This window comes from Bubalus bubalis, chromosome X (assembly GCF_019923935.1).
Source record: "Bubalus bubalis isolate 160015118507 breed Murrah chromosome X, NDDB_SH_1, whole genome shotgun sequence".
In the NCBI taxonomy this organism is placed as follows: Eukaryota; Metazoa; Chordata; class Mammalia; order Artiodactyla; family Bovidae; genus Bubalus; species Bubalus bubalis.
In genome coordinates this window covers 136,944,566-136,962,247 of record NC_059181.1, presented here as the reverse complement: position 1 = coordinate 136,962,247, position 17,682 = coordinate 136,944,566, and the positions used below count along the sequence as shown (strand labels likewise).

The 17,682-nt window shown below is 40.9% G+C and overlaps 1 protein-coding gene across 3 annotated transcripts in view; it reads right to left on the bottom strand.

Annotated features, from left to right (window-relative positions):
* OCRL (OCRL inositol polyphosphate-5-phosphatase) overlaps positions 1–16,004 on the bottom strand; it is a 50,510-nt gene extending 34,506 nt beyond the window's left edge. For 2 of the 3 annotated variants that reach the window (XM_025276898.3, XM_025276900.3), the window contains exons 1-4: positions 15,756–16,004; positions 15,411–15,490; positions 10,994–11,073; positions 7,911–7,949 (exon numbers count right to left, since the gene is read on the bottom strand). In XM_025276898.3, the coding sequence (XP_025132683.1) occupies positions 7,911–7,949; positions 10,994–11,073; positions 15,411–15,490; positions 15,756–15,794 (238 nt within the window). In that variant the 5' untranslated portion in view covers positions 15,795–16,004. The remainder of the gene's footprint in view (positions 1–7,910; positions 7,950–10,993; positions 11,074–15,410; positions 15,491–15,755) is intronic. The other variant, XM_025276899.3, reaches the window with a different exon arrangement.
* Between the last annotated feature and the right edge of the window lie 1,678 nt (positions 16,005–17,682).

The window sequence follows — 17,682 nt, the reverse complement described above, 5'->3', positions numbered from 1 at the left end:
CTACATTCTAATATGTTGCTCATATGTCACTGTAGGAACCTTCAAGTTCTAGCAAAAGATCAATTCCCCAACCACCCCCCCTCACACCTCCTAGCTGGAAATTCCTACCACTTCAAATCCAAATCACATAATACGAATCTCTGAAGTGTGAAGGGAAAAACGGAAATAGGATGGTTTGTTCCTTAGGTACAGACTGTACTCAGGCAACTGAATTTATAAGCTAAGTAAAAAAGAAAAGCATAATGGGATCGGCTTGAATTATTCTGAAAAGAAGCATCCATACCTCATTTACCTCCAGTAAAAAATCTATGTCTTGAAAAAACTCACAAAAATAATATAATGACCCATGTCCACGAGTGTTTTGGTTCAAGTATAGCCAATTGGAAAACAGTGTAATTAGAAGCAAACTTACCTAGGACTTCAGTTTCTTATGTATATAACATACTGTCTCCCCTTTTCTAAAGCCTTATATTTACCATCTGTATCAACTGTCTGGCTATGGTGATCCAGGAAACCCATGTCCTTGTTTATATTCTTATTTTAACTGATTTATTACACATACTGCTTTCTCATGGCCCTGGAAACTATAAGCTCTTTGAGGGCAAGAGACAGGTTGCACATAAGGGTTACCCAACACAACACTCTCAATGATTTCCCGGGGTTGTCTGGGACAGAGGGGCTTCTTAGGACTCAAGACTTCTAAAGATAAGACCAGGAAAGCCCCAGGAAAACTGGGCTCATCAGTTACTTTACTGATAATAATGACATCAGACTTCACAGACAGAAGGCATTTAATGACTATAGAACTGGACTCTTTCACACTTGTAAATAACAAAGAGATGAGAAAATGAAATGAAAATCATAGTATCTTATGGTAGAAATCCACTTCTGAACCTTTGACTCTCTCTTTCTTTGCATTTCTTTATGTTTCTATCTACACAGATTTAGTGATCAGAAGAAAGAGAAAAACATAGAGGATAAAAATGGGGGAAAAAAGCACGCAAGAGGACCAGCAATAAGAAAATTAATGAGGCTGCCACTGTAAGGAGAAAAAAAAGGGCATGAATAAGGACTGTGAATTAGAACTGCCTTCAAGATACAGGGAAAACCTCCTTCAGGACACAAATAGTCCTCTCTTTCTCTGATAATTTATATTAAAAGTAGAAAAAAAAACTTAAAAGGAGCAGCTTGTATCGGATAGAAACTTAGAACAGGAACATGTGTTCTCTCTGTTCCAGGATCTTGAAAGATACATTTTAGCAAGTATAAAAAAATACACTGACCCATTTAACAGAAGATTCCAGAAACTGCTTACAAAACAAAAAACACTAGATGCTCTCTCACCATGTTGCATGGGAAAGAGAACAAATTACCCCCTCCACCCAACCGTCTATAGACTCTCTTCCCTGCCAGCCCTTCTGGCCTCTGAGATCAGCTAACACTCCTCTTTCCTCAACTTCTCTGAATACTCTCTGAATCTCTCAGTAGTTCTCAACTCAGGGAGCATCAGAATTACCAGAGGCACTTTCAGGAAATACTGACACTTGGGCCCCACCCCAGGCCAAGAAAACAGAATTTCTGGGGGTGAAGCCCACTGGCAGTTTCTAAAAATACTCCCCCAGGTGATCTAGTGCATCCAGAAAACCAGAGTCACCTGCAAACTGGCTGGCCCCTGAGAGTAGCTCCCCCATAGCCCTCCAAAGTAGAGGCTATTTATAGTCTCTCACACACTATGTAATTTAAGACTGGTGTCCTTATTTGTCCTAATGCCATCTCCAGACCATTCCCTCTCCTCCTCCCTCAGGAAAAATCCCTTCTCCTTTGAGGCTCACCCACTGGACTATGCCAGCGCTTTCCCTTCCCTCCTCCATGAGATCATGCACCAACCTCCCAGAAACTTCTGAATCCAGGCCTGATTCATAAGACTTTCTCTCCACTCACACTTTTGCTTTAATTTTGCATCCCTTCAAAATTAGCACCGAAAACTCAGTCAACACCTTCAACTTCCTCATCCAATGACCTTGCCCCTCCACCTCAGCCACCTATTCCCTCAGTCTTACTGGGACTACTCAGTTATACCCTGGATCTTTTGTCACAGAAACACCATCACCTCATAAATCTTTAATTCAAATACCCACTCTGAACTCCTTGCCACTTACCTGCTCTTAGGGGAACCTCTGACACACTGATCCCTTCACTTTCTCAGTATTCATTCACTCTCTCTTGCTTTCACTACCCTCCCCCACCTTTCTTTGTGAGGACATTAACCCTGCAACCGTGCTTAAGGAATTTTCCCAGTAAGAATACTGGAATAGGTTGCCATTTCCTCTTCCAGGGGATTTTCCCAACACCAGGATTGAACTCAGGTCTCCTGAAGCTCCTGTACTGGCAGGCAGATTCTTTACTACTGAGCCACCAGGAAGCCCTTCGCTTTCCTTTTTGTCAAACAGAAGCCATCATTTCACTCTGTTGCAAAAACCCAGAACTGCCTTACCACTCACTCTGTTCTGGCTAATGCCTACCTGGCTAACTCTCAACACTCAGAAATCCAACTAACTGCGTTCTCTGTACTTATATCTGAGGGAATAAAACCAGATACACAAGCACACACACACCCCATTATAAATTGACTGCTAACCTCAACAGGGCCCTGTATGATAGGAATCAGTCTAAGTTTCCATAGTCAACTTGTCTCCCACTATCTGGAAAAACAATTCACAACTTCACATTTATCATCAGTCTTTGAATCCCACTCTTCCCAAGCTCTTTTCTCCCAAGCAGACTGCTTTACCTCATACTTCAAAGGAAATGGAAGCCATCATATCCTACCTGTATCTCTATTCATCTTCTCCTTTCCCTTCTGGTACAAGGAAGAAGATCAGAGGAATTACAACCCCTTGGGTTCTCTCAGGAATCTTACCCTCGCAATCATTCTCTAGACACCTCCCCTCAGTATCTTCAACCTCTCCCTCACATAGTCTCCTTCTTATCAGCATTTAAATAAATCGTGTTCTAAATCCTCCTCATTTAAAACAAAAAACCTTCCTGGACCCCATATCCCACTCCAACTCCAGTTCATCTCTACATTCCCCTCTGCAGTCAAGCTTTGAAAGACACATAGTTAAGTTACTACTTGCTCACCTTTCGTTTCTCTCTTTAATCCATTCCAGTGTGACTTTGGCTCCCACTACCCCTCTGAAATTGCTTTGTTAAGGTCACCAATAATCTCCATATTGCTAAATTCAATGGATATTCTTCAGTCATATTATAAGATCTATCAGCAGAAATCAACAGTTGATCCCTCCTTGAAATAGTCTCTTAAAAAGGCTTCTATGACACCATACTCATCTAGTTTCTCTCTCTCTTTGGTCACTAATTTTTAGTGCCCTTTGAAGTGTCTTCTCCTCTACCCAAACTTTAAAAAGTAGAGTGAGTTCAATCCTAAATCTTTTTCCTCACTCTGTATCAGCACTGTCCAATAGGACTTTCTGTGATGATGGACATGTTGTATAACTACACTGTGCAATATGGTAAACGATGACCCCATGTGGCTAATGAGACTTGAAATGTGACTAGTGCAACTGAGGAATTGATTTTCTAATTTTGTTCTAATTAATTTAAATAGGCACATATGACTAGTGCCTACTATAACTGATAGCACAGGTATACAATGCAATCACATAATCTCTTACGGTTTCAAATACCCTCTTTGTGCTAGTGACCCAGACCTTACTTCTGAGCTTCAGATGCATACATTCAACTGCCAATTTATCATCTACACTCAAATGTCTCAAAGAAATTTCAAAGTAAACATAGCTAAAACCCCAGGAAAACTCATTCCTCTTGCAATGTTCTTATTTCTGCAAATGGTACCACCAACCACATTCATGCCAGAAATCTAGGATTCATCCTTGACAACTTCTCTTCAGCTTACCCCCTACCCCCACACCAGCCTCTGTTGATTTACTCTTCAAAATCATTTATCATATCTGTCTACTTTTCTCCATTCTTACTGCCACCATACTCTCTAGCACTCTAGCTTAAACTGAAAGAGCCTCCTGGCAACCCAACATGGGCATAAAATCCTTCATATTCTTTCAATTTTTAAACTCTAAAAATCCAGATTCCTCATCATGGCTTACAAGATTCTACTGGATCTGGTCCTAGCCTGGCCTACCTTAGTGCCTGAGACTTATTTCAGGCATCCTGGTCTTCTTTCATTTCAAAGAAAGTATCAAGCTACTTCCCAATTTGGGGCCTATACCCATGACGTTCCTTTTACCTGGAATCTTCTCTTGCCCATTTTCACCTCTTACTTATCCCCTCTGGTCTCAACTTAAAAGTCACTTCTTCAAAGAGGCCTTCCCTAAGGACCTTGACTAATTTAGTCTTATCAACTCTCTCTATTTCTCCCTGATAGTATTTATCAAAACTGCAACTATGAGGACTTCCCTGGCGGTCCAGCAGTTAGGACTCCAGGGTTCTGCTGCAAAGGGCCTGGGTTCAATCCCAAGTTGGGGAACTAAGATCCCACAAGCTGTGGGTGATGAAGCCAAAAAAAAAGCCACCAACAACAACCCTGCAACTATGTAACCATACATTATCAGTTTAAAAGCTGTTTCTTAAAAAATAAAAAAATAAAAGCTGTTTCTTGCACTAAGTTTCATGAAGTACCATGCCTATGCTGCTTTTCCCTGTATCCCTAGAGCATAGTGCGTGGCACATAAGAGGTATTCATAAGCTTATGGAAAGGATTAACGGATTATAGCCATCAATGTGACACTAGTACCAAATAGCACAGAAGCAAGAACCAAAGCAGGAGCAGCAACCTTATCTATGTTATTTTCTACCAGTTGTGCAGCACTTAGAATATTGCCTGGTAAATAGAAGGCACTCTACAAATATTTGTTGAAGAATGAATAAAAGAGGGCTCAGTATTAAGGAATTAGTATCATACTATCCATCAATAGGTCAAATAAGGAAGAACAATAGAATCATCTCTATACATACTAAAAAGACATTTGATAAAATTTAATAGTATTCATCATTTTAAAAACACAAAGGACTTCCCTGGTGGTCCAGTTGTTGAGACTCCGTGCTTCCACTGCAGGGGGCGTGGGTTCAATCCCTGGTTGGGGATCTAGGATCCCACATGCCCATATGCCATGGCCAAAAAAATTAAATAAACTCATACAAATGTGAAATATATGCAGTTTCTTAACATTTTAAAAAATAAAACTATAAAATCAATAAGCAATAATGTCCTCAACAGTGAAGCACCACTTGAGGCATTCTCACTGGAATCAGGAGCTAAACATAAAATGTCATCATCATCATCATTTAACGCTGACCTCCAAATTCTTGTTGGTGTAATGAGATAGGAATCAAAACTAATAGCTACTGCTGCTGCTGCTAAGTCGCTTCAGTTGTGTCTGACTCTGTGCGACGCCATAGACGGCAGCCCACCAGGCTCCCCCGTCCCTGGGATTCTCCAGGCAAGAACACTGGAGTGGGTTGCCATTTCCTTCTCCAATGCATGAAAGTGAAAAGTGAAAGTGAATTCTCTTAGTCAGGTCCGACTCTTCGTGACCCCATGGACTAGCCTACCAGGCTCCTCTGTCCATGGGATTTCCCAGGCAAGAGTACTGGAGTGGGTTGCCATTGCCTTCTCCAGGTATAGCTACTAGAAAGACACAAAACTATTATTTGCAGATGACTAGGGCTATCAAAACCAAAAAAGAAAATAAAAGGCTCCCCCAAAATAAAATTCTGTACAGTGGCTGGATAAAAGCTAAATATCTAAAAGTCAACAGCTGCTCTGTATACTAGTAGTAAGCAACAGAAGAGAAAAAGCTTCCCCCCAAAAAAGTTCCACTGACAATAGCAGCAAAAAAATCCATCAAAAAATACTTAACCTACAAATATTTGCTATCTATGAAGAAACCACAATATGTTACTGAGAGATATAAAGAGAACCTCGGTAAGTAAAAAGAGATATACCATGTTCCTTGACAGTGACTTAATTTACAAAGGAGTTAAATTAACAAAATTTGGTGCATATCTATGGTGAAATGTTAGCCATTAAAAATCATGTTTTTAAACTATTTTAAATGATATGGGAAAGGTCACAATATCTGTTAAATGAAAATACAGGATAAAAGCTATATATTAGGATTCCAATTATGTAAAAATATAAGTAAAGGACTGGAAGGAGATACATAAAAATGTTAATTACAGTGGTGATCTCTAGGTCACAGGAGTGTAATTTTAATTTATACTTTAAACTTTCCTGAACTTTACAAATTGTACATAATGAAGGATGTATTATCTCTATAATCAGAAAAAGTATTTTAAAATGTTTAATACCAACATCCAGACAGTGTGAAAACACAAAGTTTCAGTAAAATCAGCCTTGCTTAACAAACCCAAGGTCTTCTCCAGCAACATATTTTATGTTCTAAAGGTTTATATGTGAAGCCTAAGGATCAAGACAAAATCTAGTTTCAGTACAAATGTTAATAAATAGGCAGAAATGAAGCATTTTATTCAAGTGGTTACTTAACTCCTTCCCATATAATCTAGTAACTTGAACTCTGGACACAGCAACACATGGTTAATTTCCATGCAGGAGAGGCCAACTAAACCAACGCCATAAATTAGGTGTTTGTAAGAGAAAAGGCACAGCTCAGTTTAACATTTCAGCTATGGAAATACCTATTTCCATACTAAAACAGGACATTTAGGTATCTACTTTCAGAAGATTTTAGCACCAATGTGAGTCACACTGCTGAACAAATTTTGCTCACATTTTGCTTTATTAGTATTGCTCTTGCCTTCTCCTTTTTAAGTACAGTAAGACATAGATATTAGGTTACTTGCTCTCCTGGATATCTGCAGTAGAAGCTAGAAGTTGGATGTGCTTAGCCTTTTAGGATCAGCCCTTAAGACTTCCAAAATTTATGACCAAAGGAAAGAATAATAAAATCCAAATCAGAAGAAGTACCTAAACTGTGTAATACAAAACAATAGTGCCAAGGACGGGGACTATGTCTAAGCAAAATTATGTATGAACTGATGGCCCCAAGCTAAGGGCCAAGTCCCAGGCATCCAAGGACTCAACCAAGAGATAAAGCACCCCATTTGATTTGGATTCGTGTCGTCACATACTCTTTCCCATGGCAACCACAGAGTAGATACAGTAGCATTCAAGTGCCCATTTTTTCCTCCCCATGCTAACAAAGCACAATTTTAGATGATAAATGGAGAACAGCTTGCACAGAAAGTCTAAGATGATTTGTTTCAAACAGATAAAAAATGCGAGAATGGAAACAGTGAGAAGGAAGACCGTGTTCTCTCTGATAAAGAAATGCCTTGAGAAGACGGTCTTAAATAAAAGACCAAAATTATTTTAAGGAAAAAAAGATTTCCCTGGTACAAAAGGGACTCTGTAGCCTCCCAAATAATATAATAAATTAAGGAAAACATTATGATTTAACATGTAAAAATCAAAAGTAGGTAGGAGAAAAAAGCTTAAAACATATCAGCAGTTAAAAAAACCTCAAAACCTTTTGTGCCTTAAACATTCTATGACCCTTCCTACAATTTCCTACTCCACAGGAATGACTTAACTGATAGCAACAAAAAACTGGTATCTCAAAGAAGTTCAGCATCAGAAAAGCAGATCACGTTTTCAACTTTTTAAAGACTCTTGCCAGCCACCTGCTTTTTCTTAAGCTTAGGCTAAGTGTTTTGGGGAGGCAATACTAATTTGTATGGCTGCATTATGAAAATAGAGAATACAGGATAAAATGGTAAGATAAAAGTTGTGCAAAAAAGGTGTCTTACATACAGTGGGTCTTCAAGTACATATTTGTTGAATGAAAATCAACTCCATTCAGAAAGATACTTACTGTTTGAAGCTATGTCAATTAAAAGAGTTTCTTCCGCTTCTAAAGGAAAAGAAGAATAGGATCAGGGAAGAGAAAACCATTCATTATAACCCACAGAAGTACACACCTAACTACTTCTTTTAATCACCACTCCTAGGTTTTAGAACACATTAAAAAAAAAATCCTTTGCTTTTTTGTTTAGCACTTTTAAAAGGGGATTTTAATAGCACTGTGTCCTAAAGATTATAAGCAATTCAACTAAAACAAAAATGCATTGAACAAGTAATCACATGGAATTCCTCAAAGCAAATCAAGCAATGACAATAGTATGGAATATAACATGTTAATTTAAGTGAAGGTGAGTTTAATTCCCCTCAACTATAACACACTAACTTAATATAATCTAACTGTATCATTTAGATAATTCTTATAAAAAGCCAAGAAAGTGACCCCAAAAGCCTAGAGGTAAATTACTTTCTTAACTCAAATCTAGTCTCTGAAAATTTTCCAATGACCTCATTACCTCCACCCCTGCCCCATACAGGAACAGAGAATACTTGAAGTTATCTTCAGGCTACCATTAACGGTTGTGGGTCCAAGGCTTACCACACCCAACAAGTATAATACGGGTCAAGTTCAAAGTTCTATTTTCTCTCCATGGCTCACCTAGACTTCCTCCCTTACCTCTAGTGTCTAGATCCAACTCATCACTTCCTCTTGGACTTCCCTGGATTTGGCCATTGGCACCTGTCAGGCCCTCCTGGCTGGTTAAACTCTGGGTACTCCCTCTGGGTACTGACTCCTTCCTGGAGGAGGAAATGGCAACCCACGCCAGTATTCTTGCCTGGAAAATTCCATGGACAGAGCCTGGCAGGTTGCAGTCTAGGGTCGTAAAGAGCAACTGAGCACGCAGGCACTGACTCCTTGGGATGAGTCTGGATCCACCTCGCCCAGGAGTAATCTCAACCTTTTCTAGCTCCCTCACTTGCCTGGATTGTAATTTGGCTCCATTATTCAGGCACAACAGAAGAACTGATAATGCCCCTGCTGCTGCTACTGCTGCTAAGTCGCTTCAGTCGTGTCCGACTCTGTGCGACCCCAGAGACGGCAGCCCACCAGGCTCCCCCGTCCCTGAGATTCTCCAGGCAAGAACACTGGAGTGGGTTGCCATTTCCTTCTCCAATGCATGAAAGTGAAAAGTGAAAGTGAAGTCTCTCAGTCGTGTCCGAAGTGAAGTCGCTCAGTCGTGTCCGACTCTTAGCGACCCCATGGACTGCAGCCTACTGGGCTCCTCTGTCCATGGGATTTTCCAGGCAAGTGTGCTGGAGTGGGGTGCTATTGCCTTCTCCGGATGCCCCAAGTTGTCTAATATTAGAGAATAGTCTCAATACTTTTACTAGCATGATGAATGAAGCAAGGGACAACAGTGCTTCAAGACAGAGGTATTAGTTCACAACTGCTCTTTGGTAACTTTAATTCTTTAAAACCCAAGTACTCATAGATTTTTCAAAATAGATGTACAGGTTGGGAAACAGAAAGGATGTGAAAACTCAAGGAGGTATCTGTTCCTTTTGTCATGAGGATTACTATGTGCATGCACACAAATTTTCCTCGATTCCAACCTAGCAATCTGCCATCTATTTCTTATTAAAGACAATACCAAGAGAAACAGGGTAAAAGAGATTCTAGAAGTAGCACAAAGAAGGTATAGAGTCAATAGAATACTAACATCATTGTCTTTGGCTTTTCTCTTCCTTAAAGGTCTGAGTATGTAACAAAAAGCACTATGCTATCAGAAGTGAGGTGACCACAGTAACTTATTTCAGCACGCAGGTACCTCCTTCAATGTCTCTCTTACACAGGGCAGGCTAAATAAAAGACTTCATTCTACTACACAATATGGATTCTATTCACAGTGGGTATTTTTAATTCTTAATACACGCTCTCTTAAAAAGTCATGCCCACTTAGTATTTCTACTTATAGGAATAAATTCTAAGGAAGTAAGAGACATGCAGGAAGATTCATTATTTATACTAACAAAAAATAACTCAAATGTCAAACACAGGGAATAACTACAGTAGAGGTCTCTCACAAAATTGAATAGTATACAACTATTAATAGCATGTAAAAGCACTCAAAACATGAGAGCAAATAGAACGGACAAAAAACACATACATATGAGCTCCACCGACCCTAAAAGTTACATGTGTAGAAAAAAGGAAAATGTTAGGTATTTATCTCTGAAGGACGTGAGTTTACTTCTTTCCTTTATAATTTTCTGTTCTTTCCCAACTTTTTACAGTACATATATTATTTTGTGATCAAAAAAGTTGCATGTAGTTTAAGAAAGAATTTATGCAAGGCAGGATTCAAGTTTTCCAAGAAGCTGTAGCTGACACAGAATGCCTGTCTGATAAACCAATGGAGCCACCGGAAACATAATGCATTTGTTCTCTAATAATCAATTTCCTTTCTAGGGCAATGTGAAATGACAGAAGCAACACCTCCTACACAAACCTCCCAATTTTTGAGTCTCATTGTAGCAGATGAAACAACAGATTTTCTGTTCCCTTTCCCCAAATTTGAAGGCAGGAAGCCAAGTATTTCCTCCCCAGAGTCGATTTTCTTCTGATTCACCAATGTCAAGGTTTGAGAATCAGCACAATTGAATGTAAGGTACTACAATCTGGCAAGACATGTTGCCAAATGTTTTAATTTCAAATAGTGTGGGGAGAAAGTGCTGAACGCATGTGAATCGAAATGACCTTGATAGTTTACAATGAGCAGTTTATCAGTTAAGCCCAAGAATGTGATTAAAATCTACATACAGATTCATCAGCATAAAAGACTACCTACATAGGTAACAGACCACATCTATCTCTAACCCCAGCCAGGGTGGCAGGTGAGAATATATATATTTCAATATAATCCTTCAGTACTCTTAGACAAAGAATTTATTATCTTCTCAATGGTAGATTATTTACAGAGGGTAATGCATGTCATTTTATGTGCAGTGACAAATTTAAGTATGTATGATATTATACAATGATAACGACCAAAGAAAAAAACATTATAAAACTAACTAAGCAATTAAAGCTAGTACCTTGAACACATCTAAAGTGGCTATTTATAGGAATGATATCTTGAACACGCTGTTCCTTCTTGTGCAACTGGATTATTAGCCTAGGAAACAGAAGAATGCATCAACGAATAGATACTAAAAAACTAAAAAAAAAAAAGAAATTAACAACAAAATACATTGCTGTATTGTTATACAAATCTAGTCTGTATTTATTAGACTTGTTGGATCTTGTTACCTGGATCTGAGAATCATGGTAGATATTGCTTTAGGTCTAAAAGGATATTAGTGATGATCAGTACCTGAATACCCACAGTTCAATGCCATGGAGAACACAGTCTATGTCCTAAAAACAGTTTACAATTTTAAGAGCATGAGATATAGTACACACACCTTCAGATTACGCATACCAGAGTGAAGAACTAACAGTTAGGTGTGAAGACCATGAGAGAAGGGACTATGGCTGTCTTTTCACCACAGTATTTCTAGCATCTAGTACAACACCTGGCATGTAGCAGTCCCTCACGTTTGTTGAATAAATGGATTATAAATTTTATCAATTAGCTTTCTGATTTTATTCCCATGGCTTTTATCAAAGAATGATTCTATCTTTTCAAATAAGTATACAGGTTCACGGAGAAGTAAGAGGAGGTGCCCAGCCAGCTGCATCAGTCAAAATAACCCAGTGACCAATGAGGTAGCAGATATCACTAATCCTGTGTCTTCATCATGGTTTACAATTCTGGTAAGCATGACTGAACTTGGCCCCTCGGTATGAAATACAAGACTTCCAAATTCCTATGTATTCCTGAAATATTAATTTTCACTTACTACTTAATCTTAGTGGTCCAGAATCAAGGTGTAACCTACTGGTAAAAGGTCATCCTGAACATCTCCTAACTTCCCCCAAATCACTCTTCAGGTGGTTCTTTGAGCCAGGAGCACTATTCTTTCCTTCCCTGAGACCTAGCTCAAACTATCAACTCCTCTGTGAAACTCCTCCCAAGTAACCTCAGGCAGAACTAGTGGCCTCATGCCTTTGCGTGTCCCTCAAATATAGCACTTAACAGACTCCATTATAGTTACATATATAACTATATACATACATACAAAAAACTACATACGAATCCCTCAGATTTGAACTCCATGAAAGCAAAGACCCTATCATATTCAGTTTTGTCTCTTACCTAATAGATGATCAATAACTTTAGTTGAATAAACATTTAATTAAACTACAAAGAGAGGTGAATTTCTAAACATACGTGGTCAACTTTTGACCTTAGAAGTCATTCTTTAGAAGGGCTTGATTTCTATTTTGTTGTCTTTTGGGGGCTTGTCATTTTAGCTTTTTGAATTTTTTTTCAAATTGGTTAACTTTGAAGGGGTAACTTGAGGGAAAGAAATGCTTAGATAGAACTAAGGGAGATAAAAATATTAGTGCCATTTTTCTGCTCTGATTCTACTTGCCTAACTTTCAGGGATTTATAGTTTAATGTGATTAGAAAGAAGAGTATGGGGGCAGGTCCTTCTCAAACTGCAAAGTTCATGAGTTGAGTACAGTCCTATAAACCCAGATGTAGACCAGAAACTAGATAAGACGGACAAAGCAATGGTCAACGAGAAAGAGCTTACTTTAAGGAAAATGAACACAAACCAACGTAATTCCCAAGTAAAGTAATACAGAAATGATGTTGAACATTAACAGTAAAGTTTCAACTGGATTGTCTTGTTAAAAACCAACACAAAACAGACAACATGGATGGACCTTGAGAGCATTATTATGCTAAGTGAAAGTCAGACAGAGAAAGACAAATACCATATGATCTCATGTGTGAAACAGAAAAACAAAAACCAAAAATACTGAACTCAAAGACATGAAGAACAGATTGGTAGTTGTTAGAGGCAGAGGATGGGGGTGTGTGGGTGAAATGGGTGAAGGAGGTCAATAGGTACAAATGTCCAGTAGAAAATAGTTAAGTCCTGGGGCTGTAATGTATAGCATGATGACTATAGTTAATAATAATGTACTGTATATTTGAAAGTTGTTAAGAAAATATGTCTTAAAAGTTCTCATCAAAAGAAAAAAAATGTTGAAGGAACTTCCCTGGCAATTCAGTGGTTAAGACTCTGTGCCTCCAATACAAGGGGTGCAGGTTCAATCCCTAGCCCCGGAAACAAGATCCCACATACCACGTGGCACAAAGACAGAAACAAAGAAAAAAATTGTTAACTATGTGTGGTGATGAATGTTAATAAGACTTATGGTGGTGATCATTTCATAGTATATACAAATATCAAGTCATTATATTGTACACCTGAAACTAACATAATGTTATAAATATCAATTTAAAAAAGAAATGTGACCCCCCGCAAAAAAAAATCAAAAAACATAAACTGGGAAATCAAGTCAAGTCCACAAATATTTCCCTAGGAAATACTCTGATTTGTTTAAGGAAGGTTAAAGATGAAACAACAGGTTGCATCATAATCTATTTACCTTGAAAAAAAAGAATGTCAGTGTTCGATTCCTTGTGTGCAATACAGTCGTTTTCAATTGTAATTTTAGTCTCTCAAGTAAATTTCTCCTATGGTTAACAGCAGGAACTACAAAACTAAAGAAGGCACCCAAGAGACAAGGATTATATAGACCAATAATGTAGTGTCTCTAATAAATGATTTCAAAAGAAACTTCTCAGATATGATCTAATTCTGAGATGTTACATGCCTTTAAATCTCAGCTATGCTACTTCCTTACTGTGAACAAATGACTTAACCTCTCTAAACCTCCATTTCTACACCAAGAAAAAGGGGATGACGATGATAATATTACAATTTCACAGCAATCCTTACATGAGAGTTAAATGAACTAATTCATGCAAGTGCTTAGAAGAGTACCTGACACACATCAAGCCATTGAGTGTGACTTCTGCTATACTCATAACTTATACAGAACTGTAACACAGAATTTTATTTCTCTTGGGGGGAAGACAAAAATAATCAGGAGAGCTACCACTGCAAGTTTAAAAGTGTTTCCAGTACATGAGACCAGATAGAAAGAGGTGTTTCTCTCAAGGCCAGCTGCTTGTTCCCTTATCAGCCGAACAGTTACAAACCTACAGAACCAAGGGAACAGATCCTGGGATGTGGTCATCTCAACACTGTAGCTATTTTTATTTAATCCTCATAATTTAAAGAAGAGGAAACTGAGGCACAAAAAATTTAATGGTTTGCCCAAGGTTCATATCTTCCCATTCTATTCTTGCTTTTGGAAGTGGTACTGGTGTTCCACTTTTCAATTCACTTTTCTGTTGAATTTACTTTCATTAAACTGGTCTTCCAGTTTGATGAAATCTGGGAAAAATACGAACTTATCACATCAACAGAACTGACCAAGCAGAATCTAGGGAAGAGCTACTTCCATAGAACCAGCCGACATCCAGTTTGAATGGCACCAAGAGTTTCAGAATAGGGCAGGCTAGGCTAATGGAAATTTCTTCTCTGTAAACTAGACAGCATAGACAAAGACTGAATCTGGACAATCTAAACGCAGGGGCTGAGAAAAATTGTTTTTAAGCAGAATCCATTGTTGGGGGATGGCAGGATTTAAGTGATTGACAATTCTTCACTGATGTCAAGAAACCAGCCAACAACCAGGGGCGGTGGCTGGGGCATAAGGGGATAGGGACCTACCTATATAGGATAGTCATCAGAGATACTTTATTTAGATGAAGCATTAGTGGCAAGGAAGTGAGATCAGCAGCTATAGTGATGGCTTATCAAAACCTTTTGATCAAACTGTCCAAGGCAGAGTGGAAGGTAACACACCCTGATGAAAGGCCAAAAGTCGTTTACATTTCTACACATGTCATTACTTTTTCTAACAGTCAAGTCAGTAAGTGAAGCAGTTACTGGCCTACACAAAATCATGACTGAATTAATGAATATGCCTTCAAGCAAATGGAATAAAGGGGTGGGGAGACTGGAGGAACCAGTTGAATGAGATTAAGAGAAGGTTAACAATGAAGCATTTCTACAGCACTTTTACTTCTTTGTAAACCACTTTCGTATTTATTATTCTCCCAGTTATAACTCCAAAGGCTATAAAGTAAGGCAGTTCATGTTTGTATTAAACTGATGAGGACACTAAGGCCCAGAAAGCTTTATTGACCAGCCCAGGATTACACAACCCATGTCAGTTGCAGGGGCAGGAACTAAGAACCCAGGCTTCCTGCTTGCCTGCCCATTGAGCCCTTTGCTGAGCCACAGGCCAGGAGCAAACTTGGGGAGAAAGCCGGGTGGTTAGAGCACTGGCACTTCACACCCGGGCCGAACCTGTTGCCCACGTGGCCTCAGTGGGAGGAGGGTGCGTGGCTTGTCGCGGTTTGGGGTTGGGAGGTAATGGCAGGCTCCCCTCCTTTGTGGGTATCAGGTGGTTACTTACTCATACTGCCCGTTCCTCTGGACTAGGGTCAGCGCGCAGGGCTCCCGGAGAGGACCCTTCATCTCCATACCCTCGATAGTATGCGGGCGCTAGTCAAGGGTCTTCTCTACAAGCGCGGCCCAGGAGGGGACCCGCGGTGCAGGGTGGCGAGAAGCTCCTGCCCCTCTGCCCACCCTTCCTCCCCAGCGTCCGAGGCAGCGCCTCCCGCGCCGGCCCCCCTCTCCCGCTCGGCTGGGCTTCGGAGCCCGATTGCCCCCTAGCCGCCCCTCCGCCGCGATCCGCAGTCCCGAGGACCCCCACCCCCGCCCTGCGCGGCCTCCCCTCCCCCTTCTCTCAGGCGGATACGGTAAGGGGCTGGGCTCCAATCGGGAGCGGCGGCTCCATCCCGGCGGCTTCCAGGCTCGGCGGGACTGCGGACTGCGGGCTGATCCGACGATACTGCCTCCCGCGTCCTCACACCCCTTAGCCTCGGCTGCGCGTCCTTAGAGAAACAGCTCCGTGCTGGGCGCGGGCAGCCCGCAGCCTGGAGCCCAGAGCCGGGAGCCGGGAGCCTGACCCGAGAGAGAGCGGCGCCTCCCACCCCCGCCAGTTTTCCAGGCCGCCGCAGATTCCGCCCCCTGCGGCCAACCTGCGGAACTGCAGGCCAACTCGACGGACTGGGGGCGTCTCCCCCACGTCCAGCAAGGGATAAGCTTTCAAGGCTGTCTGTGACCCCAGACTTGTTTTGGGGATCTTGAAGGTTGCAATAGAAACAAAGTACAGTCATACCCATCAAATAACTCAAAGGTGTTGGGGCCACTAGGACCCATATCCTCTATTCAAAATATCCTTATTATGGTTAACAGAATGGACCGTGCTGGTTATCCTACCACTCATTTGTCCTCCTACCTCACTCCATCCTTCCACCCCCTAAATCGGAAAAATCCCCAGAGATCATACCTTTGCTTTCTCTGTCCCCCTTTAAGCTCACTTGTAAGCAGGCAAACACCAAATATATTATCCCTGGCCCACATCCCTTGCCTAATATAACTCATTGTTAGGAAAGCATTGGATAACAAAAACCCACGGTTATTTCACACCGCGATGCAGGTTTGACATTTCAAAGCCATGTGCTTGCTTGTGTCTCCTGCATTGCCAGGCGGCGCTAGTGGTAACGAACCCACCTGGGAAAGCAGAAGATGTAAGAGACGGGGATTTGATCCCTGGGTCGAGAAGATCCCCTGGAGAACAGCATGGCAACCCAATCCAGTATTCTTGCCTGGAGAATCCCAATGGACAGAGAAGCCTGGAAAGCTAGAGTCCATAGGGTTGCAGAGAGTCGGACGCTACTGAAGCGACTTAGCACGCATGCACTTGGGAAGCCCCATATGCTTGCTTACTCTCTCCTGATTGCTCCGTATCCAATCAGCCAACAAGTCTTATTAATATGTTCTTTGGAATTACTTTTAGATTCTTTGTTTTCTTGCCATTCACACTGCCATCACTGGAGTGTAAGCCCTTGTGATATCTCATTTGACCATTTTACTCTGTTGGCAGTCATAAGAATATTCTTCCTAGAGTAATGTTTCAGTTGTGTTATTCTTTTGTTCAGTGGTCACGTATGGATGTGAGAGTTGGACTGTGAAGAAAGCTGAGTGCCGAAGAATTGAGGGTTTTGAACTGTGGTGTTGGAGAAGACTCTTGAGAGTCTCTTGGACTGCAAGGAGATCAAACCAACCCATTCTAAAGGAGATCAGTCCTGGGCGTTCATTGGAAGGACTGATGCTAAAGCTGAAACTCCAATACTTTGGCCACCTCTTGTGAAGTGTTGACTCATTGGAAAAGACCCTGATGCTGGGAGGGATTAGGGGCAGGAGGAGAAGGGGACGGCAGAGGATGAGATGGCTGGATGGCATCACTGACTCGATGGACATGAGTTTGAGTAAACTCCAGGAGTTGGTGATGGACAGGGAGGCCTGGCGTGCTGTGATTCATGGGGTTGCAAAGAGTCAGACACAACTGAGAGACTGAACTGAACTGAACTGATTCTTTTGTTCAAGACTCTATGCTGCTGCTGGCTGCTGCTAAGTCGCTTCAGTTGTGTCTGACTCTGTGCGAGCCCATAGACGGAAGCCCACCAGGCTCCCCCGTCCCTGGGATTCTCCAGGCAAGAACACTGGAGTAGGTTGCCATTTCCTTCTCCAATGCATGAAAGTGAAAAGTGAAAGTGAAGTTGCTCAGTCATGTCCGACTCTCAGCGACCCCATGGACTGCAGCCTACCAGGCTCCTCCA